The sequence below is a fragment of the Delphinapterus leucas genome, chromosome 9 (assembly GCF_059928025.1).
Source record: "Delphinapterus leucas isolate spDelLeu-1000000601 "Yukka" chromosome 9, BTC_Dleu_Yukka2, whole genome shotgun sequence".
Classification (NCBI taxonomy): domain Eukaryota; kingdom Metazoa; phylum Chordata; class Mammalia; order Artiodactyla; family Monodontidae; genus Delphinapterus; species Delphinapterus leucas.
The window spans coordinates 94,642,884-94,667,892 of NC_143137.1; the positions used below are offsets into that span (position 1 = coordinate 94,642,884).

A 25,009-nucleotide genomic window follows, 5' to 3' on the forward strand; every position below is an offset into this window, starting at 1 on the left:
AGGAAGATGGGGATTTTGTTCCATGGGGGAGTCAGAGATCTCTTTGAATAGAGGCAAGAAGCATTTTAGGAAGCTAGGAATGCTTTCTTTGAACGCTGTCTTCAAAATGTAAATCATATTCAAGCAACAGAGTTTGGTGATTTGTTTTGCAAATCATTTGGCAGGTCATTTAACCGTCAGTACATCTCTTTTCCCACCTTACATAATAAAGATACTGTTCACTTCTGGTGAACTTGGCAATATTTGAATACTATTTGAATGTATTTGGAAGGCGGTGATTCTCTAGTTAGTGCTAAACTCATTCTAGGTAGTAGAAGACACACATGAACCTTGTCAGGCCCCGGGAATTATTTAATGCACTGAGTTAATATAACTCCCTCAGGCAGAAGCTCTTACTACTTAGGAATGACTGGGGCCTGGGGGGCGGGGGGGGCGGTGTCAGGTTCCTTAGGGACTATTCACAGGTACCCACTAGCAACCAGCGCTGAGGGACCCTCACAGGTGAACTTGTAAAAGAATGCCTTCAACTGCCTGCCGCTCATTCATTTTGGTATTAATGAATTAGATTTTCAGATGGAGGCTAAGTTCCTATTCCCTATGACAGTCCCAATGGCAAAATTTTTAATTAAATTATAATCTCTCTGTAGTTGGATAAGAAAGTTTTAAATATCTATAACTCATAAACATGTGGGATGTTTTCATTACCCAGAATATTAGTAGTTGAATGTTAGAAAATCTATAGCTTTGGATTAGAGATCCTTATTTTTTTTCTTTACTGGAAATGTACAGTCAGCCCTCTGTATCTGGGGTTTCACATCCATGGGTTTCAACCAACCATGGATAGAAAATATTTGGGGAAAAAAAAATTTCTGGAAAGTTCCAGAAAGCAAAACTTGGAAACTGCAGCATGCTGGCAACTATGTATGTTAACACTTACACTGTATTAGGTATTGTAAGTAATCTAGAGATGATTTGAAGTTTATGGGAGGATGTGCATAGGTTATATGCTAATACCATATCGTTTTATATAAGGGGCTTGAGCATCCTCAGACTTTGGTATCCAGTGGGGGTCCTGGAACCAATTCCCCACGGATACAAAGGGAGGACTGTACTCTCATGCCCTAAGGCAGTTCCTACCACTTCCTACCCTTCTGAGTTCAATTTCCCTGGCTGTGTGGAGGGAGGGAGAGAGAGAGAGAGAGAGAGACAGGGAGACAAACAGAGACAGCGGGAGAGGAGAGATGGAGGTGAAGGGTATAGATCTCTCATTACACTTGACGTTTAGCAACACCAGTGTTACAAACATTGATACAGTGTCACCAGTTCCGCTGGGTTAAAGCAGGAGGTAAACATGGGACCAATGCACCATTTAACTGGTTAATTTTTACTGCAGTGTCACGATATGCCCATTACTGTTCCGATATGCCTCTTACAAAGATCACATTGGAACTAAAAATGGTCCATATATTTATTTCAAATTTATTTTCAATACTGTTATCTAATGCATGTTCTGCAACACATCACTACCCTTGGACTCAGAGGATGAGTCTGAAAACAGACTTTCCTCTTGCTCTTTCCTTTTAGTATGCTTAGCTGGCTCGGATCACCAAAGATGCAAAAATCTAGCTGATTTGTTACTTAGGATTCAAAAAGTTAGCAGGCAGTTTCCTGGAAAGAAATCTGCGAACATTGTATTTTTTTTTTCCTGTATGAATTTCACTGGGGGCAGGGGTGGGGATGCAGCAATAACAAAAAGAAATGAGTGACAGGCAGCCCTGTGTCCCCAGCCTTTGTTCCCCTGGGGAAGGGTCTGAAACGAACTCAGCCTGCTGAGCGGCTATAGGAAATGGCATGTCTTTGTTTAGGTTTGGAAAAAGCAGGTTCTGTTACCTAAGTGAGGGAGGGATGGCCACAGAGGAAGAGCTGCAGGCAGCTTGGGTTTGGGTGGTATGTATCACCTAAAAACTAACCGGAAAGTGCCTTCCCGTTGGGACAAATTCTGTGAAAATTCAATTTTCTCCAATGCGTACTTTGAAAACTAAATACAATGATGGCAGTAAATTTCTGTTTTCTTTGAAGCCAGGCTTAACATGAGTGGAAGCATTGTACACAAAGAAAAAAGTCTGTTACAGTCCAGTGCCCCCCAGGCCCCTGCAACAGGCTGGACGGCAGGCTCTATAGAGCTGGTAGCTTCTGGTTCAGTGGCCGTGAATACCTTCAGTCAGTATCTGCTCCCGGCCGGACCGCTGAGCCCAGCACAAAGAACACAGGAGTTTATCCAAGAAGCTGGCTCTCAGACTCTCTGAATATGCACTATAATTAGGGCCTGCTTTCTCTGTAACCAATGACCGAATTCAATATTTCAGTCATTAGAAATACTGTAAGACAAAACTATTCTACATAGGATGGATAAACAACAAGGTCCTGCTGTAGAGCACAGGGAATATATTCAATATCCTGAGATAAACCATAATGGAAAAGAACATGAAAAAGAATGCATATATACGTACAACTGAACCACTTCGCTGTCCAGCAGAAATTAACACACTGTACGTCAACTCTACTTCACAAAAATTTTTTTAAAGAAAGGAATATTGCAAAACAGAAAAAAGTAGTATGCCCTTGGAGTACCATTTATTTTCCTCATGTTCATTTCTTAATGCAAAGTAAAGTGTGGGTGGGTTCACCTGCACGGATACCGCCAGCTCATCAAAATTTTTAAAGTTTAGGAATTGAAACTCACCAATATTTTCATACTTAGACTGGGAACTGTGGATGTAGGTGGTCTACGGCAGTGCTTGAAAATGAGGCAGACTTTACATTTTTTCAGTTGATCATAAGAAATGATACCCAAACAATAAGACTTATTTTCTTTTTTGTGAATTGATACGATATGCAACAAGAAATGTTGGGAATAGCAGTGGGAAAGCCTGAAAGTCGAAAATATGGTGCATGGCATCACTTACAAAAAAAGAAAAATTAGGCAGAGAAAGGGAGTAGTGAGGCTAGAAAGGGGGTGTTATTTTAGATCAGGCCTTGGGAAATTTTGTATTTTCGACTTTGCAGGCCATGTCCTTTATCTCAGCTGCTCACCTCTGCCCTTGATTGCTAAAGCTGCCATAGACAATAGTAAATAAGCGGCAGTCACTAGATTCCAATAAGACAAGCCATGGGCCGAATTAGGCTCACAGGCCATAGTTTGTCAATCCCTGTTCATTAGATGGTTCTTCATTGAAGACCTCTCTGATGAGGAGATGCCTATGCAGGGAAATGTATGAAGTAAGGGAGCAAGCCATGGACATCTTAGGGAAGAAGGTTCCAGGCAGATACATGATATGATCTCATCCAACCTGGCTTACATTTTATAGGGTACACAGCTGTAATCACTGACCATTATTTATCCATGTTTTCATACGGTCTTCTCAAATGCTACTGTTTTTTCCAATATTCTACCAAGTGGATGAATCACAATTCACCCAATACTCCATGTAGCTGGATATATAAATGTCCAGCTATTGGGGGTTACAAGTTCTACAGTAGCAAACCTTGATGTGTATCTAATTTTCTTTTGTTTTGCTACAGACGAGGCTTCTTCCAGCTCTTCTCCTCACTGCCATGTTCCTATCTCAGAATTCTGCAGAAGACGATGACAGCCAGTGACACTGAAAATTTCCTATCAGGTAGTGTTAGAACTATTTGGGCTCATCCAGTAAGTATAAACTAGAGCACCAAAGGCCCCAGTGTTCGTTTTCACGAGCAGAGGATGAAAGTCAAGTGCAAGGAGTGTAGTGTTTGATGTCTAGGTTTAAATAATGGCACAACCATTAACTTCTCTGTGTCAGGGTTTCCATATCTTGGAAAGGAGGCTAGTGATAACAACTCCATCCTAAGGCTGAATATTCTAAGTACTACGTGAGATCGTTTTGTAAAGTTTCTAAAGTTGCGCCCACAGTAAGTAGTCAAAAATGTCAGTTGTGGCCATTATTATATTTTTTATGTGAATGGTCTTGTCATTTCTTTTTCCCCCTTATATTTGGAATTTTGGTATTCATTATCAATTAAAGATTGCTAATTTCATTAATTGTATTTCCACGTGAGGGGCCTGAGAAGTGGCTATTAAGTTCAATGGTACCTAGTCACATAAGGTGACCTCAGACCTTCACAACCAGTAACTAATTTAATATCAGGGAATTCACTTGGCAGTGGAGAGCATCTGACACTGCAGTAGGTATTTATATTAACATCATCTTCAGAAGGAATCGAGCTTTTGATTTTGAGTCCTCAGTGTGCTAGCTTTGTTGGCATGAGGTGACACGCGCTACCAAAGTAAACCAAGAAAAACAAAAGAAAGAGGATGGCAGTCCTCCTGCACTGGCCTAAAAAAGGAGAGCCCATTATCACCATGGAAAACAATATTTATCCAGGAGCCACTCTGCAAAGGCACGGGCTCAGCCTAGCAAATGCAAAGACATACACAGGTGGTCTTTGCCCCCAAGAGATGTGATTGTAACCTAGTTCATTTTCTTTTCTTTTTTCTTTTCTTATTTTGGAGGGTGGAGGTGAGTGTTACAAAATGTTAGCTACAGTATTTGATGTATAGGCCTACCTGGGAGATATTATGGGTTCCAGATCATAATAAAGGAAATAATAATCATAATAAAGGAAATAAAGCACATCACATGAATTTTTGGTCTCCTAGTGCACATAAAAGTTATGTTTACAGTATAATGTAGTCTATTACGTGTGTAGTAGCATTATGTCTAGGAGAAAGCCAATGTGCGTGGCTTCATTAAAAAATATTCTATTGCTAAAAAATGCTAACTCTCAGTGAGCAAATGCCGTTGGAAAGATGTATCCATAGACTTGCTCAGTACAGGGTTTCCAGAAACCTCCAGTGTGTACAAAAGTTAGATATCTGCAAAGCACAATAAAACAAGGTATGCCCGAAATCTGGTACGTCATCACACTCTATCAGTCTCAATAACGTTTACGGTAGAGCACAAACACGGGGGGAAAGGACTCGCCTGTGTTAATTTTAAACTGTACTATTAAAGTATTCCACACAAGTTATGCCCCCAAATACAAATACAAGGTTTTGCTCAATCTCTACATGTTTACTGGAGGCTTTCCCTGTGAATAAAAATAATGAAATCACTATTACGTATTAGGAGCCCATCACCAAGTTTTACGTAGATGGCTAGGTTGAAGGCTGCTTTTGAATGATTATTAGATGAATTCCCACTAAGCAACTCACACAAGGTGCTGAATCCAGGGAGGGAGGAGAGGACGGAGGGAAACTGAGTAGTAGTTCTGGTCATCCACTTCCACTTTCTTTCTCTAAGCTTTTACCATAATACTCTATCTTTTCCTAGAGCTTCCTCTGTCTGGAAAGAAATGTATTTATTCTTACTCCAAACTTGCTACTGGTCTCCCCGCTTGGAACCCTAAAAGGCAGTCATAACCATGGTGGCGGCGGGGGGAGCCTCATTTATTTCCAAATCCCTCTCTCTCTCAGCTCATATTAATGATCTACCGTGTCCTGTCCTCTCCCCAGGGGCCAGGAAGTGGACCACTTTTAGTGGGAGAAGCAGCTCTTCATACTTCGGTGAAATAATTCCAGTGAGTCAGGCAGCCTTGGAAAGAGGCACGTTGACTCAACTCAGAGAAGAAAGAGCTGCCGAGTAGAAGAGAACATGAGTACTCATTTCCCCCAGGAGAGAAGAGATGAAGCTGATTTTGTAAAATGAATTAGTTAAGTGAATGGTGAAGTGCGACAGACTGTCAGGGTGCTGGCTTGGGATGCAGCGCTGCTCGCATCCATAGCACGAGACAAGGGTAGCTCTCAGCTCCACTGTCAAGATCTGTGGGGCTCGAATTATTGTAATCAATTAGTAACTGAAGCTGATCCTGCTTTTAAAAATGAATTGCCAAGCTCAGCAGAAGCAAACGGACAGTCTGAAATTCATATTGGTCCATAAATGAGGAAACTTGGGCTCAAAAAACCTGTATGTAAAAGATCGATATTTTGGGGACTTTCCCGGCGGTCCAGTGGTTAAGACTCTGTGCTTCCACTGCATGGGGGCACGGGTTCGATCCCTGGTCAGGGAACTAAGATCCTGCACGTCGTGCAGTGTGGCCAAAAGACAAAACAAAACAAACAAAAAAATTACTTTCAAAAGTAAGCGTGCTTAAATGCATTCTAACACTAAAGCAAAGAAAAAAAGCACACACTCAAAATGCAAGAGAAAGAGCGCTTTCTTCATTAACGAGAAAGTACTCACTTGAAAATACAACTGTTTCTAGGGGAGAGGGATGTAATATTCTCATTGTCTAAATTTCCAAGTAGAATTTATTTTATTTTATTTTATTTTATTTTTTTCAACACCTTTATTGAAGTATAATTGCTTTACAATTGTGAGTTTCTGCTTTATAACAAGGTGAATCAGCTATACGTATACGTACATCCCCATATCTCCTCCCTCTTGCCTATCCCACCCTCCCTATCCCACCCCTCTAGGTGGTCACAAAGCACAGAGCTGATCTCCCTGTGCTATGCGGCTGCTTCCCACTAGCTAGCTATTTTACATTTGGTAGTGTATGTATGTCCATGCCACTCTCTCACTTCATCCCAGTTTACCCTTCCCCCTCCCCGTGTCCTCAAGTCCATTCTCTATGTCTGCGTCTCCCAGTGGAATTTTAAAACAAGTAGTAATCCTTAGCCTAGAGAACATCATCAATTTCCGTAGGTTACAACGATAGCTGCTGGAGTTATGCAACCCCACAGCCCTGATGGAAACAATGCAGAGCAGGAAGCAGAGAGAAGACCAAGAAGTAGAAATAACCACATGAAATTTCTGCCTTGACCATGTGGCTACAGATTCAGGTTCTATCATTAACGCTCCAAATGATCTCAGCAACATAATAAAATATACTCATTGATATTTTTCTAAAACATTGTACTTTTTTCTACATGGCTTAATAAAACATGGACTCTGTGGTCAAAGCAAATGATTTGAGAGAGAACAAGACACTCCAATTAGCTGTTGAACATAAGTTCTGGTGAATTCCGTGGAGAATAACTTTCAGAAGAAAAGGGAAAATTCCCCATATCCAGTGTTTCTTAATTTTCAAACTACTTGAATTAAATAAACATAATGCAGGAATCAAACATTTTTCTGACAACCTTTACATGACAATTCAGGGAAAGATGATACTGACATTCCACGTCCCCCTTAGAAATCCCACATCTGAATTCATGATTTCGAGTTAAGAAAGGAAATACTAATATATTCTAACATTATTTCCAGTACTGTATTTGTAACAATTTAAATGTCTATACTCTGTCTACACTGCCTAACCATAAACTCTGGAGAATACTGTGAGAGTAAATCGGGTAAGCTAAAGGCATTCCATTTAACAAACTGGGCTCTTTAACACAAACTGACGCATTTCCGTACATATTTATAAGGCTTGGTGGTTACTATTAGGCTGTAATTGCAGTTGTTCTAACACCTAATAAGCCATGGTTGGAAAAACAAAGGCAGGTTAATTTGTGATTTCCTGTACTCATTCAGAGGCAAATTAAGTGTCAAACAGCTAATACAGAGCATATTTCATTTTCTGAGATTCTAATTTAATTCTGCACCGTATCATTGACGCCTTAATACAGGCTGGTTTATCTAAAAAGAGGAGCAATTTACAAACCTCTTTCAATAGAATCATTAATGATAGGATACGATAGCATAATTATCGCAGTGTCTGCCATCCTTCTAAACAGAGACCTGTTGGCATTTCCATCATCAACACACATCCTGTTTCAAGAGACTTACAATTTAATTTTTGAAGTCGGCACCAGAAGAACAATCATGTGTACGAAACAATGAGAATATCCCCAAATGTTGTCTACTTATAATTAAAAATATTTATTCTAAAAACTCCGTAAGCTCACTTGATCTCATTTTCTAGAAGCTAATTATAAAACAAGCATTTTGGAATTCAACTTCTAGATAAAATCATTTTATTTTTCCAGGCTACTGCTTTAGCCCCTTGGCAAAGGTGCGCTTTTAAGATTTTAGTAACCAAGCTATATTTGCCTAGATTACCCTCCACGCCTAAAATGACCTTGAAGGAGCATGCTTTACTAAGTGCCTGGCTGAGGGTTAGGCAATGCCTGCAAATCTAGCACGGGCAGTGACCGCTAAACAATAATTGACCCAGGCAAGAGGATTTGGCTGCGATAAAGGCACACAAGGTTCTCTGAGGAACAGCCTCTGGGACAGCCAGCAGAGGTGATTTTGAATTAGGCCTCGAGGGTGAGGAGTTTGACCAGTGTTTGCCATGCGGGGAGGGAAGACCACTGAGGGTAACACAGACAGAATGTCACATTATAAGGCACAGAGGTGAGACTGACCCTGGCTTCCCAGAGCCTACTCCAAAAGCTCAGTGTCTCCACCCAGGACCCCGCTCTGCCGAGCAGTCCCAGGAGACCACAGAGCACGTGCTCAGCACGCTCTGTGCCCAGCAATGACACTCCCCTAGCACCTCCAGAGCGTGTGTTGGGAGGCTCAGGATTATCTACAAGCCGTACGTCATGAATCTTTGGTAACTAAACATTTAGGCAGCTAGAGAACAATTTAGTCAATTGCTGCAAAATTATCCTAAAGCTTGGCTGAAAAAGCAGGAAGGACGACCATCCCTCGGTATCTGAAGGGCATTGGTTCCACAACCCTCACGGATACCAAAATCCGTGGATCCTCGAATCCCTTATATTAAATGGCATAGTGCATATAACCCATGAACATCCTCCTGGATACTTTAAATCACCTCCAGATTACTTATAATACCTAATACAACGGAAATGCTCTGAAAATAGTTGCCAGTGTGCTGCAAATTCGAGTTCTCCTTTTTGGAACTTTCTGGAATTTTCTTCTCCAATATTTTCAATCCAAGGTTGGTTGAACCCTCAGATGCAGAACCGGAAGACACAAAGGGTTGACTATATTAAAATCTATAAAAATCCCTGCTCAGCAGTCCGGTAGAAAATGCAGCCCTCTCCCCTAGGATTCTCCAAACTTGACCTGCCTTATCCTGTGGTGTTTTTATCTCTAGCGAGCTAATTCTTTAGATACAGCAATTAGGGCCTAGAACATACAGTGTGATCTATACGGGGGACTGCTGTTCTTACATTCTGCCAAAGAACCAAGACTTGCGATTTTTACTGATAAATTCATATTTGAATTTAATTACAAGGCAAACCATAATGAACGCAGAGGAACTAGTTTATTCTATCATATAAATTCACTTTTTGAAATTTCTCTATAATTTTTCGAATTTCTCTATAATTTTTTAAGAGTGAAGCACTCTGAAATCCCATAGAAAACCTGATTTAAATTACTTCAGCACTTCAGAGACTGGAGTCTGGGAGAAGTCATCTGCATCTCCCAGGCCCGGTGGGCCCTTGCTGGCTCTGTACCACAGGGCAGATCCTCGTCTGAGACCCTTGTGGTCCCATCTGTACTGCAAAACTTTGGTAGAACAGGATGAATTCCATAGCAGGTTTCAGCCTGAAATTATAATTTCCTTCCCTTTGTATTAGAGGGCTTTCAATTGGCGTCTTGGTTTTATTTGAGTGTATTTTTAGCAGGGTTTAGAAGCCTGTAAATACTTACTTGTGTTCTAGTGAAAAGTTGAAGAATAAAGTCACAAGTTTCTGCATTCTCTCTCCCTAAATATCCACTTCTCCTTTAATGCTTACAGAAATCTGAACACAGATTTATGACTTACCTCCAGGCAAATCTGCTCTGAAATTACAATTCAGTAATGGGAGATAGATCAAAAAAACTGTGGATAAAATATTATATGTGTACTTGGGCATATAGTTAGGGTTGTTAATATCAATTAATTCTGTTCACAGAGGAGGACTTGTTTTAAAACAACTTCATTTTTCTTTGGCGTATATGTAATTACACAGCTGTAACTAAGAGCCATGGAGATGCAATCTACCATCCAAATAACTAGCAGTATTCTTCAAAGTATTATTTGGGCTTTTCTAACTTTACTGTCTCAGAATGAAGGGTGATTACCAGATATGACTAAAGATAAAATCAAGGCCATTCATAAGGGTCAGCGGCTCCCAAAGATTGACTTCCCTTGTTAATAGTATATATCAGTTTTCTGGACAATACTGCAAACGAAGACCATTTTAGTTTAGGTGAGGGCTATCCTGACTACCTGATCCTCTTTCCCCCCTAACCTGAGTAAGATCACATTAATTTCCAGGATATTTTCTTCTTCCTTTTTTCTTTTTTAATTTTTATTTTATATTGGAGTCTAGTTAATTAACAATGTTGTGTTAGTTTCAGGAGTACAGCAAAGTGATTCAGTGATACATATACATGTACCTATTCTTTTTAAAATTCTTTTCCCATTTAGGTTATTACAGAATATTGAGCAGAGTTCTCTGTGCTATACAGTAGGTCCTTGTTGGTTATCTATTTTAAATATAGGAGCGTGTATATGTCAATCCCAAACTCCCAATTTATCCCTCCCCTGCACCTTTCCCCTTTGGTAAGCATAAGTTTGTTTCCTAGGTCTGTTTCTGTTTTGTAAATAAGTTCATTTGTATCATTTTTTTTAGCCTCATATATGATTATCTGGCTTTTCTTCTTCCTTTTCTAATGTATGTTATCACCCCCATTCTCTCCTTTTATCTTTGTGTAAACTATGTGCTCGATCACATTTGCCATTTTGTTTGGGTGACGTTCCCATCAATCAAGTGACCGTTGGTGTACACACCACAGGGGCTATGAAAATTTACCATGAACATTTCATTACGATGCATCCTCATCCCTGGAACAGGACCTTCCCGTAACAGAAATTGGAGCATGAAAAACTTCACACCCGCTCTCGACCAAATACACATCCTGAGTGGTAACCTTCCATTAGGCCCAATTTTTTAATTTAGTATTTACAGCCCACGGAACACATGTCAGCAAAACTATATAAGAAATACCTGCCAACCACCTAGTGTGACAGGCATTCTTCAGGAAGCAGCGGGGATTTGCTTCAGTGAGTCCAGGAACATACAGGCTTGCTGTATTTCAAAAGTAAATCTTAGACTTCTATCACCTCTTCAAAGACCAGTAGCTGTGCTGGTAACAAAAATCCTGAGATGGTGAAAGCCAGTATTTTGTGCTGTTTCTTTGACGGGTAAAGTTGTAATACTTACACATGCAATGGAGGGATCGGAGACGGATCGTAATGGTAACGGCCCTCATGGTGTCTTGCATCGATTGGTACGGGAGGATGGAATGCAGGAAAGAGATGAGGAGGGTCTGAAAAAGAAAGAAAGTACAGCCTGTATAAATGGAACACTCTGAAATGGAATGCCAATCCATGAAACCACACTGCTAACACAGTCTTCACAACTGGTGCCGAATCTACCTGAAGAATTTGTGGAAGAATTCTTTACAGTTCAGAACCAAGCAGATGCTAATACCAGCACCTGAGGCAGTAAAGCCTCTGAATGCAATTTGGACGCAAGCAGGAAAGCAAGAAAGAGAAACAACACGTGCTTCTACCCTGCAAGAGGCCGGCCAGAGGGCAAGGGCCGCCACAAAGCCAAGAGGAACAGACTCCAAGACGCTTTTTTATTTTTAATTTTTATTTTTGGCCTCGCCACGCGGCTTGCAGGATCGTAGCTCCCCAGCCAGGGATTGAACCCCGGGCCCTCGGCAGTGAAAGCACAGAGTCCTAACCACTGGACCGCCAGGGAATTCCCCACTTTTTAATTTTAAAATGACACTGTCAAGAGAGTTTCAGACAAAGACGTAATATCACTACTAGCTTTCATTTCTCCCATACCCATGATGCTTTGTAAGGAAAAGAGTCATGTTCAAAAGTCCCTGCTAGAGCAGGAGTAAAGACGCAGATGTAGAAAATGGACTTGAGGACACAGGGAGAGGGTAGGGTAAGCTGGGATGAAGTGAGAGAGTGGCGTGGACATATATACACTACCAAACGTAAGGTAGATAGCTAGTGGGAAGTAGCCGCATAGCACATGGAGATCAGCTCGGTGCTCTGTGACCACCTAGAGGGGTGGGACAGGGAGGGTGGGAGGGAGACGCAAGAGGGAGGAGATATGGGGATATGTGTATATGTAGGGCTGATTCACTTTGTTATAAAGCAGAAACTAACACACCATTGTAAAGCAATTATACTCCAATAAAGATGTTAAATAAAAAAAGAAAAGTCCCTGCTAGAATCCATGGCACGTGTACACACACACACACACACACACACACACACACACACACAGTTTTTTTTTTTTGCGGTACGCGGGCCTCTCACTGTTGTGGCCTCTCCCGTTGCGGAGCACAGGCTCCGGACGCGCAGGCTCAGCGGCCATGGCTCACGGGCCCAGCCGCTCCGTGGCATGTGGGATCCTCCCGGACCGGGGCACGAACCCGTGTCCCCTGCATCGGCAGGCGGACTCTCAACCACTGCGCCACCAGGGAAGCCCCACACACACTATTTAAATTTTTAAATGCATGCTCCTCCTCCATCTTGCTCTAGGTCAGGCCTCCGGAATCCCAACACAGGGGCAGCAAATGTATAGGCTGGCCAGAGAAATGCTACCTGGCCTGACAGAGGGGGGTTTGGCGCACACTAAAGGTCCCTTCCCTGCAGCCCCAGCATTCCCCTGAGACCCACACCAGCCTCCCCTCCCGCTCTCAGCCATCACTGTTTTGGGGTTCCTGTGTATGCACGTACTTACAATAGTTCTCTACCTCCATTTACTTGCCCTGATTACCGCTGACAAATCTGAAAATAAACTTTTTTTTTCTAAATAGTAATTCACTGCAAGAACTGAAAATAGTTTTACCAGATTTTACCATGAGAAGCACTAAAGTTTTTCCCAAGTTTCAAGAAGCAGTAAAGAAGTGCAAAATCAGGAGGTGAGCCTCCACGGCTCAGAGCCCGATAAGACAGCAAACATACAGGAACTCGGAACTCGTGCTGCAAATGCTACCCTCCACATGTGGTCGTCCTGGAGGCCGGCATCACGCCGCTGCTGCTCAGGAAACACTCCCAGGAATTGATGTGTCAGAAGGGCTTTGAGCTTCTTCTAAAAGTCTGAAGATTTTGCCTAGTGTAGTAGGCGGCAAAGGCAATTCCAAATGACGCCCTGCAAACAGGCTCTGAGCGATGGATGGAAAAAGTGACACAGAACCTCCACGCGGGGCAGGGGAGTGGGTGTATCAAACATAGATTAGGGTGTGACTGCACCTCCCACTGTGAACTTCCTTAAGTCCTGGGGGTGACCATTATACATGTGTTTGTTGAATTCAAGTGGTTTTCATTTTCCTCCCTATACATTTCTCTTTTTTCCAAATTTTCTTCAACAAGCATCTTTTAGAATGTAAACAAAAGAACTTAAAAAAAAATAATTATGATGTCTTACTTTCCTTTTTTGAGACTTTGCCCCTGTTGCCTTCCTTTGAGAATCTAAGAATATGGTTAGGAGAAAAAAATGAGAGAAAAACTATTAATGTACAGCATTACAGCACTGACAGCACTATGGAGGCACCCAAAGCCAAATTCCACCAGATTTAGGACCCAGAAGAAGAGGTTCTACAGCGCTGAAAATGTCAATTACTCACTGTATTTTGTGCTTGTTATATGATAAAGCAGGGAGGGAGCGATACAAGGGAGAAAAGGAAATATCTTAGTAATGTCTCATCACTGTCACCATGATATAACGTACAACGATGCTGCCAATTCAACAGGTGAGGGATGTGCTGACTGCCTGATCACACTTTATACATTTTATAAAGTCCATATGAAAAAATCATTTATATTTTAAATGCACCACTTAGGATTTAATATGAGAGGATGTTGGAATTGGTGTTTTTGGTAACACAAGTCTTGATAGTTTGTGTGCTAAGTTGAAAAGTTTACCCAGCAATGTCCTGCAGAGCCCAAATGTCCTATTTCATTTAACCATTTTGTTAGAAAATGACGTATCTTTCCTAAAACAACGTAAAAATGAGTGGAGTAATCTTTTTCATGAGTTTGAAAGTCTGACACCTACTCAGTGAATGTTTCCTGATTTTAAATTTCGAACAGGCCCAAATGAATCATTGGCATTCGGGATCAGGTGGGCCTGAGGTCACGGGGATCGGGGGTCAGGGAGATGGCGAGCACACCCAAGCCTAGTTCTTTCTCTTCTTCGCCTGTTAGTGGTCACTGCTGATTCGAACAAGGTTGCTTCCAGCAGACTTCAAACTTAACACGTGTCATGGGGCTCTTGGAACCTGGAGGAATAAACCTACTAGAACTGGGTGTAAATTAATCATTCATACCATCTGACACACCTGCTAAGGTTTTTCCCACACATCATTTTATATGGCTTTTTTTTGTTTGTTTTTTTTGCGGTACGCGGGCCTCTCACTGTTGTGGCCTCTCCCGTTGCGGAGCACAGGCTCCAGACGTACAGGCTCAGCGGCCATGGCTCACGGGCCCAGCCGCTCCGCGGCATGTGGGATCTTCCCGGACCGGGGCACGAACCCGTGGTCCCCTGCATCGGCAGGCGGACTCTCAACCACTGCACCACCAGGGAAGCCCTATATGGCGTTTTGAGGGACTTTGTGACAACCATGTCAGAGTTGAAGATATTTTCACTTCTTTACTTCCTGGCTCTTGGCTGTGTGCTGTGTGATTAAATTCTCTGCAACAGGTAAGTGGGTGTTAACTGTATCTGCTCTTCTCTATGTGGGTGCAGCTGTGAATTAAGAAGAAACACAAATCCAGATTTTTCATACACACAAGGGCTCAAAATGTGTGAATTGATTCAACATTCAATATATGCCTCATATATCCAGGAAATAACAGTCATTATTTTTTATATGAGTATTTATAATAACACTGCAAAGATTATATGCATAGGGGGTGAAAACCAGGCACATAATTCAATAAAATCAAAAGCATGTACCCAAGCAGTATAAATCTTTACCCCAAGGAAAACTACAAGACTATTACAGATATTTAAAGGCATTGCCATCCTTTTATTTTTAAGAAATTAACAGATTTAAATTCACTGTCTCTCTCACTGTCTCTCACCCTCTCTCTTCCTTTCGGAATGAGAGAGAAAATGACCAAGCATTAAAAAAATATTTAAGGGAAAAGGGTTAGGGTGAGGGTGAGGGTGAGGGTTAGGAATTACTGGGGCATTTAGTAGTCATTTCTCACTGTTGAGTGTGTTTTGTGAGTTTAAAAGTTAATTCTGAATGAAAGTATGTGATGCATCTTGCAGCACTGTTTACTCGAAGTGTTTATTTATGTCCCAAGGGAATTTATGAATTCCATATTCTGGAATCAGGTTAAATAGAGAGCCAAAAAATATGGATATGATCTGATTTCATCAAAGACATCTGATTTTAGTTTAAGCATTTTTATTTCTATTTGTTTCCTTCTCGATTTAGTTGAAAATAACTAAAATTACTAGTGGTCTCCTGGACCAATAAAGTCTGTGCAAACAATTATACCTCATGTCAGTTATCAATGGAAATCACACCTCTTAAGCCGCTTTCTGGTAAACGCAATGGAACAGCCCTCTTCCAATTCAAGACACGCTTGACCACAGCTTAACAGTAAAAACCAAGAATAAAAAGCAGGACAAGCATGTCCTTTAACATATGTGGCATCCCATGACATTAATCCCAACACACCTCTCAAAAAAAGAAAATGCTTGCCACTCCTCAAACACGGAGTGCTTCCCTTGCATCTCAGCTGGTCGTTTCTATGTGGAAGATCGCAGTATATTCCATCACGAGCCCAAGAAGCTGTCCAAGAAAACCCACAGGACGAGAACAGGCCCGTGTCGCCAGCAGCCGCCATAATTACCCACCTCCCGGTTTATTATTTACACATGAGCAGCACAGCTGCAGAGCATCGTAACTCAGGGGTATGTGTAATAAGTCACCGCACCGCAGCCATCTCCTGCTCTGGCCCTTGACAAAACACCACATGATGACTTTTCCAAAGTCGGGCAAAAACTGCTGAAGCAGAAGGAAGTGCCACTAAACCTGGCTCCCTCCTATTTATCATACAATTTCCTGACTGATGGTTCCACAAACCAGCTGCTAAGTGCTGTGCACTCTGCTGTCAGCAAGCTAACAGGCTAAATGGAAGACAGGGAGAATAATGTGCAGAACTGGGGGAGTCAATTTTACTGAAGGAATTAAAACTCTACCAGGTGGGGGAAGTCTGGGGAGCAGTGGGGAGCGGTCAACTGTCCATGCTTTGGCCTGCAAAGATGATTTATTACAGACTCGCAAGAGGTTTGACTATTGGACCAAATTCCTCTTAGACTAAAGGGAGATTTGCAGAGTGCCTATTATCCTAGGCACGAGTGGAAGAGTCTTTAAACCCCATAAATATGTAACTGGCTTGACACATGTTTAAACTGAAATGCATAGTAACAATATTTGTGCTGGGTATAGTTGTCAGTATTCGACTTCACACTGGCTGTCATCAGGCTGTGCGGTGAGCCTCTCATTAGGAATGAGAGGCATTGATTTTTAGGTCTCACAACAGCCTGGGTTGATCATAAAACCTGTAGCCAGGAAAAGACACTTGGAGGTTTATCTTCAGTTGCTGCATCCTTCTCCCAAGAAATAGTTTTAATACCCTCAGGCTATGAGATCTCTCGGATGCCATTCTGGGAACCTGTCTTTTAAGGTTTGAAATTTACATACAAAAGTTGTAGATTAAAAAAGAGAGATCAAAGGCCGCTCCGCTTGTGCCCTGAAGGAGTTAATTCACCTAATGATATTTGAGTGGCCTGAAAGTGCCCAGGAAACAGTACAGGAAGACCCACAAGAGTAAACTGCCCAGGGCATAAATTCTCCTGGCTTATTTAAATCCTGAAGACATCTGTTCACTGACTTTGGAATTTACTCTAGACCTGCACTAGAGATGATTTTTCTTGTCACTAGGGTCAGCCCTGCCTGTAGGAATGTCCAGTCCCCTCCAATTCACTCAATCGCCTGCCATCAGTAGAAATGTTAAAACCCAATGTGGGCAACACCCACTATGCCAAAACCAAAGGAATCATCCGGCATCTGTCAAAGGAGAGGTCTCAAGAGGGGGAGAGAGGGGCCCTCACCACTCCGATGAGATGGTGGAGTGACACCCAAGTGTCATCTCTGCCTCTTCCCCCCGCTGAGTGTCTCTAATCACTACCTTGACACCTGCAAGACCTTTTCCAGGGCTCAGTGGCCTAAGGAACACATCACCATGTGGACGGACTCCCCACCCGGACTGACTCCCCATTCAGACATCCTTGTGTTCCTGCCTGTGGACAGGATTATACCGTGGACGGGAATATGCCTGTGGATAACACAGCGCCAGCAAGGGGCTCGTCTGCCCCTCTGAGGACAGCCCCGGGATGCCTGACCGGGAATGTCTAAAGCATGTGGCCCTGCTGGTCTGCTATGAGCAGAATCTAAGGCGTGGAACCCCAAAGGGAGCAGCTGTGGGCTTGCTGGACATCCAGGTGGCGTCATCCCATGAAGCAAGCGCTTCATGGAGCATCAGGAATCTTCTTTCCAGTCCTACATGCATGTTGTGTGCAGCCGGAAGCATCTCCAGAGTCGTTAGTGTAGATCATCTTGTTTATAAGACCCTCTGTAATGCGGTGCAAGTTTTAAGGAAATGCAGTTATAGTATACTCAAGACATCTGATAGATGCCTTGCATTAAAGAAGATCTATTATTTTGTCTCTTTATACCATGGCAGGAAGTTTAACTTGTGGAGCATACGCTATGCGGGGCAAACTCCTGCACTGGGCAGTTTTTAAATTTCTTTTTTTTTAATTAATCTATTTACTTTATTTATTTATTTTTGGCCGCGTTCGGTCTTCGTTGCCGCGCACGGGTTTTCTCTAGTTGCGGCGAGTGGGGGCTACTCTTTGTTGCGATGCGCGGGCTTCTCATTGCGGTGGCTTCTCTTGTTGCGGAGCACGGGCTCTAGGCGCACAGGCTTCAGTAGTTGTGGCACATGGGCTCAGTAGTTGTGGCGCATGGGCTCAGTAGTTGTGTCTCGCAGGCTCCAGAGCGCAGGCTCAGTAGTTGTGGTGCATGGGCTTAGTTGCTCCGCAGCATGTGGGATCTTCCCGGACCAGGGCTCAAACCTGTTTCCCCTGCATTGGCAGGAGGATTCTTAACCACTGCGCCACCAGGGAAGCCCCTGGGCAGTTTTTATAAATAAAGTTTTATTGGAATACAGGTGCCATTTCGTTTGCATACTGCATATGGCTGCCTTCAAACTGCAAAGTGCAGAGACACAGTTGGAGAGCTGCGACAGAGAAACACATGGCCCACAAAACCTAATATATTTCTTTTGGCCCTACAGAAAACGGTTTGACAAACCCTGTCCTTAGCATACCCCAAGAAAGTGATTCTCAGAAATGTTTACAACTCAGAAAAACCACACACCATTTTTTTTTTATGGATACGTACTTTCTGAGTGATAACACTGTATGTGTGAAATACCGATATGCCTATTTGTGTGACTTAAAAAATCTTTACAGTAGAAGTGTCCAATTTGACAACTATTCAGAAAAAGGATACTTACCCTGTGATTTTATTTATCATAAATAAATTCTAAGATAAAAATGATAATGGATGAAATTGACTGTAAATCTAGCAAATGATGGCAATAAACACTTAACATTTGCAAATTTAAGTTTCCTTATAAGTTAAGTAAAACACACAAAGTTACGTAGAAAGCTGATTAACAAAACTATGTTATGTATAAAACCCAAGCAATTTCTACTTCTGGCAACCACCCAACATTCCTGACTCCTCTTTTTTTTGGTCTCACCGCACGGCGTGTGGGATCTTAGTTCCCTGACCAGGGATCGAACCCATGCCCCCTGCAGTGGAAGTGCAGAGTCCTAACCACTGGACCGCCAGGGAAGTCCTTTTCAGATAGCAATCTATTATTTCTTCTGTGCCAAGCATGCAGATATATTAAATTAATCTAATATTTTAAATAGATCTAAGTGCTACCCAGCACTACACTCTGGTCATATCACAATCCATCCAGGCCATGATCCTTTTACAAACATAATTATGTGTTTCCACAAGAAAATGATAAATAGCCCTTTGCAAGTAAATTAACAAGAAATCTGCCTTTACCACCTCAAATGTATCCTGGGTAGTGAACAAACAGTTGAGCTCGCCCCTTCCTGGTCCCTTTTAATTTCTTTCATCCACTAGTCTTTGCAAGTTTCTCAACTAAAAATCACATCCGTTGGATTCCCAATGGCAGAAATAGACCACATCTGCCTACTGACCGACCAATAAAATCCTTCCATCCACAGCCTGTGGAATGTGCCTTGCCTATGATCCCATATATATGCAGCCATCATATTTTTGTTGTTTCCAGCTTTCCTGCCAAGATCAGAGAAAAAAATAAACAGAGGGAAAAGCAGCAAAGAGAAATAAGAGAAGGTTTACAGCCATTATACTGAAACTGCAAAACTGTCCAAGGGAAATCACAGGAAAACATATAAGGAGTCACTATATTTAAAAGTGACAAATCCATTTACTTGAACTATGCTAATGGTGTATTTTCTTATGAAAGCATGGAAATTAAAAGATGGAAATTCTTACCAGTGACAAATTCTTATGTGAATGACCATTTTTTTGTATAACACAATTTAAAAGCCAAATTCATAGCTTCAAAAATACACATTTGGGATTCTTTTTTTTTTTCGGTACGCGGGCCTCGCACTGTTGCGGCCTCTCCCGTTGCGGAGCACAGGCTCCGGACGTGCAGGCCCAGCGGCCATGGCTCACGGGCCCAGCCGCCGCTCCGCAGCATGTGGGATCTTCCCGGACCGGGGCACAAACCCGTGTCCCCTGCATCTGCAGGCGGACTCTCAACCACTGCGCCACCAGGGAAGCCCAACACATTTGGGATTCTTAACGCTGATGAAGTGAAGGCAGAGAATGAAACGTTTCCAGGAAAGCATCTGGTATCTCAGCTCTAACTACAGAAGCCTTAGAGACACGATGAATTCAGAGGTTGCCTGGTTTAGCTAGTAAACCAACAATTAACAATGATGATGAGATCTAGAAGCTGTGTCCTGTCTAAAATAACTCAAAAAAGAGCTTCCAAATGTTTTTTTTTCAATGTTGCAAAATTAGCAGAAGCAGGTAGCAAAATGTAAAAGCAAAGGAATACAATGCTTTACATTTCATAAAACTCATGTCCGTTTCTTCATGGGATCCTCTTGACAAGCCTAAAATCATCACTTCCAAGGCTTTATTATTATCCCCCTAAGTCTTGTTTCTCTTTATTTCCTATTATCACACAATCCTGAGAGCTACGAAGGGAATATTCCATTATCTGCTCAGAAAAGCTAAATGAGGTACCCAAAGTCACAGAAACCAGAGCCTTGTGATGCAAGTTGGTGCTTTTTCTATTCCACCACCAGAGGTGGCACTCCCAGCACAGCCCCAGACACCTCGATGCTCAAATCCTGCTCTGAACCAGGAATCAGGAAGAGCTCTCAGGCACACAAACCCCGGGCTCCTGCATGGTAACTGCCTGGGCTGAGGCTCAGAGCATCAGAGAGCTCACCTTTACCTTTCTCCCCAGAGTTCCACAGCAGAGAACAATCCCGCTAAGTCAAAGAGAAACCACCCATCCAAGGCCACCCTGAGAAATATTTTGAAGGCACTGGAAAACCAGCAGTGACCTTCAGGGTGTGTTGGTCAGAGTCTGCGTAGCCATTAAATAATGAATGAGGTCCACATTCATTCTGCTCAAAATCAGGCGAGAAGCTGTCGAGGAGTAGATTATAGACTCTTCCTCCACCATCCACCCCATTTTAGTTCCTGTCCATCAACAACTAAAGGTCTTCGAAGGTTTGCCCCATTAATAGAAATTAATAATACTAAAACAATCATGAGTATAAGGACAATTAGTGAATACTTTAATATATTCAGGTGCTGTGCTAAATAAGCCTTTTACACTCATGAGCTCATCTATTTCTTCCTTTGACCCTGGAGAGCAGGAGTGAGTATGCCCATTCTTCCAGACAAGGGAACTGGTTAAGGGCCTTATCCAAAGAAATGAAATGCAGGGACAGAGTGGCAGAGCTGCTGTCCTTTTTACTCCAAAGCCCCTACTCTTAGCCACTCTGCTTCTTACCATGACACGGTCAGAGCTCAGGCTTCTTATCATCTCTTCTCTAAACTATATTCTCCAGACTTACATCCCTAAGCCTTAGACTGGACCATGGTCCTTCCTGCTCCCTAGATCTGCAGTGGTCCAGGAGAGCCTTCCCAGCCCCGCCCAACCCTTTACCATGGCATTCAAGGCCCCCAACACCCCAGGTACATTCAGGGTACTTCCCCGTCCGAGATGCAGTGCTGCCTTCATTGTTATGGCTTATGCTGTGCCTTGCTTGAGAAGTTCTCCCCCTTCTCCAAACCCAACTCTTTCTTCAAGACTCAGTGCAAATGTCACCCCTTCAGTCAAGCCTCCCTGAGTCCCTGTGGGAACCACTTGCTCCTTCTTCCCTTCTTCATTCTTCAGGTTATTGGGGACTGCCCCGGACAAACTCTATTTACCCACATCTCCTCTCTCCCTGATGCTAAGCCCGCTGAAGGCCCTGTGTTCCTACTCAGAAGCTCTCCCTCACACTGAAGCCCACGCTGTACGCACAGCTGTGGTGGATAAACACACACACAGGAGGGGCACTCACTGTGTTCCTGGACCATGCCAGGCCACCTGGGGATGAGGCCCTTCTGTGGCACTGCTGTCAGACCAGAACCATCTGCGTTCCCTCCCAGGCTATCTGGGGCTCGAGGGCAGAAGAGGCTCACTGTACCGCACACCCAGTAGGAACTCAATTCATGTTTCTTATCAGAAAGGCAAAGGAGGAAGGAAAGACAAGAAAGGAAACTGAGGCCAAATAATAGCCGCAGTGAACCAGGCCTGTCTGGCACTGCAGGACCCTTCCATCTACCTAACAGGCCGAACCAGGGCACCCCAAAGGCCCCACCATCTTTCCAAATCCTCCCCATGCAGCTTCCAGGTGCCCGCCACGCCATGCTCAGAGCCAACTCCAGGCAGATGCCTGCATACTCTGAGCTAAATCATAGCTCTGAAGTTCACCTTCTATCCCTGCAAGGCTGCCCGCTTCCCGCCAGGCTGGAGTCACCTCATGTGGACGTGTGGTGTCCTCACCCCATCCCACCCTGCCATCCCCCTAAGATGGAGCAGACAATGGTGGGCACTCCGCAACAACCGCCCCCACGTTGGGTCTTTTCCAAGATGCTGAATGTCCTTTCCCACCAAGGAAACGTGGACGCTCCAGTGAATTCAGGAGACTTGGGCAGGCTGCTAACACCCATATGGAAAGAGCTCTTTGACACAAAAGGTTAGAGGTCAAAAGTTTAAAAGCTCATGACAGAAATGACAGGGGCCCCTTCGCCCCCTCTCCCCCTTTTATTGTCAATAACATCAAAGGCCCTGGTCTGTTCTTAATGCTATTATTGTTACGCCTTTGGAATCCATTGAAATTCCAGCACGTTGATTGCACACTGGGAGCCCTGAAAGGCTCCACTTTCCTGACCCTTAAACCCTGAATTCTCACTGCCGCTAAAGCACCATGAAGCAGGAACACACAAAGCTTTTAAGCGAAGAGTTTATTTAAGTGCTTCTTTCCCCAGGATTGTAAAATAATAAAGCACTCTATGTGAAGTGATTCCCTTGTACGGATGAGCAAGGAAATGGGAGAAAAGGGAGAGAATCTCCCATTTCTAAGGAGGAAAGAACTCAAGTACCAAAACATTCCCGATTTTTCTTAGATGTCTCTTTTCCCTGCAATCTTACATTAGCCACTAGGCATACATGGTACACACGCCCTCAAAGGCGTCGGCTATGTGAGCATGTATCAGATGGTATCATATGAGGGAAATAAGTTTCTGCTAAGTTTCTGCTTAAAGATGGTGCTCTGAGTGCCAGCTGTGGTATTTGCACCTCTGGCACCCCCATGGTTAATGATTAGATAGCCAAAATTTGGAAGCTCTCAATACCTGAGGCTTCCTCTGGCCCATGAATAAAGGCTGAGTTTATAGAATTATTACACTGAGAGGGGGGTGGGATGAATTGGGAGATTGGGATTGACATATATACACTGCTAAGTATAAAACAGGTAACTAATGAGAACCTACTGTATAGCACAGGGAACTCTACCCAATGCTCTGTGGTGACCTAAATGGGAAGGAAATCCAAAAAAGAGCGGATCTATGTATACGTAGAGCTGATTCACTTTGCCTTACAGCAGAAACTAACACAACATTGTAAAGCAGCTGTACTCCAATAACAATTAATTAAAAACAAAAGAATTATTACACTGATAGCATGGACCAAGAAAGGAGAAAATTCAAAGGAAAAATAAAATCAAAACCTATTTCAAGTTCATCCCAATACCACACCTGAACTCTCTGCCCACCTTCATTGGAACGTGAGGCCCATTTGACTGTCAGCCCTTCAACGGCCACTGTCATGTGACTTACCTGACCACCTCCCTCCTTCCCTGTCCACGCACAGCCCCCAAGCTGCACTTGGGACCCATTCCTCCACCCTGATGCTGCCCTGTGCACGCTCCTGGGTGTGTGGACAGAAAGCCCAGAGCTGCATGCACGGGGGTCCACAACTACCACCGACCTCCACTCCCCAGGGTTCACACCTGGGACTTCCTTTCTTGCTGGCTACCCTTCCCTTCTTCCCTCCCTCACTGGACTTCTTATCTTGATTTTTTTAGCCCCATTCCTTTCGGGATGCCGGATGAGTTTCAGGATTTCTCTGACCCACTGTCCCTGAGAGCATCTGCTGGCATGGCAATGCCCTTGGACAGTGAAGCTACACTGCAGACAAGAGGCACTGGCCTCCCCGGGCTTCTGGTACAACCCCAGCCCTGTTCACAGAAGACAGAGGCCATTCCTGTCCCTCTTCCTCTCATGTTTCCTACAGTCCGGACGAGCTGAACTGCTCAAAAAACCTCCAAGAGGAATCCCCATCGTCAGCATTCTACTTCAGGACAGGGAGCAATGGAGATCTGGGGGGTGTCAACAAACCTTCTAGTGTGTTCAGGTGGGCATTCCTTCCTGGAGAGGTCAGTGGTCTCGAGACTGCTTTCACTGAGCAGGGCTTTGTCTGGGTCATCTGCTGCCTGTGTTTCCCTAAGGCCCAAGCTCTCCTGCCCTCCTCCCCTATTGCCACCAGGACAGCCTATGCCCCTTCTGCTTCCATGCTACCCCCTACCTCTGCTGTGATGCTTGACAGTTACACTGCCTCAGAGGGTGACCTAACTGGCGGTTCTCCCCAAGGCCCTCTATCAGGACTCGACAGCTTCTTACCTTGTCTCAAAAGACCCAGGCTCTATATGTTTTCAATGTGATCTCCATGTGGGTCCTCTCCTTGATTCAGCCCTACTTACTCCACAGAATTGTCCAAGAGGCCAAGTGACAAAGGTGAAGGTTGTTCATAAAATCTAAAGTCCTCACGTTTAGGGGGTTATTGTTATTTCTAAGTCCTTCGTCTTCAATCCAGACACCCAAATGGACGTTGATAGTCAACATCTTCACATGAGCATCTTCAGCTTTGGACCTGATCTGATTGCTTCACCCACATTGCTCCCTTGCACTCAAGCCTTCACTGATCATGAGGCATGTGAAGGTTCTTCATCCCTTGTCTTTAAGTAATTTCTGTGGCAAATACTCAACTCTGTCCCCCAGATTCCAGATCAGCCATACACTGCTGTCAGCTCAACCATTAGGGGAGGGAAAAAAATGACAGCCACAGAGACATTCAAATAATAAATAGCTATCATTTTTTGAGCATTCACCCTGTGCGCAAGGTTACCCTAAACGCTGTTCAGATATTTTTTATTTACATTACAAGACAACCCAGTGAAGTAGGTATA

General features: G+C 43.4%; 1 protein-coding gene across 2 annotated transcripts in view; it reads right to left on the reverse strand.

Annotated features, from left to right (window-relative positions):
- GLI3 (GLI family zinc finger 3) overlaps positions 1-25,009 on the reverse strand; it is a 269,151-nt gene that overhangs the window by 103,960 nt on the left and 140,182 nt on the right. For both annotated transcript variants that reach the window (XM_089917837.1, XM_022593050.3), the window contains one exon: positions 11,228-11,333. In XM_089917837.1, the coding sequence (XP_089773963.1) occupies positions 11,228-11,333 (106 nt within the window). The remainder of the gene's footprint in view (positions 1-11,227; positions 11,334-25,009) is intronic.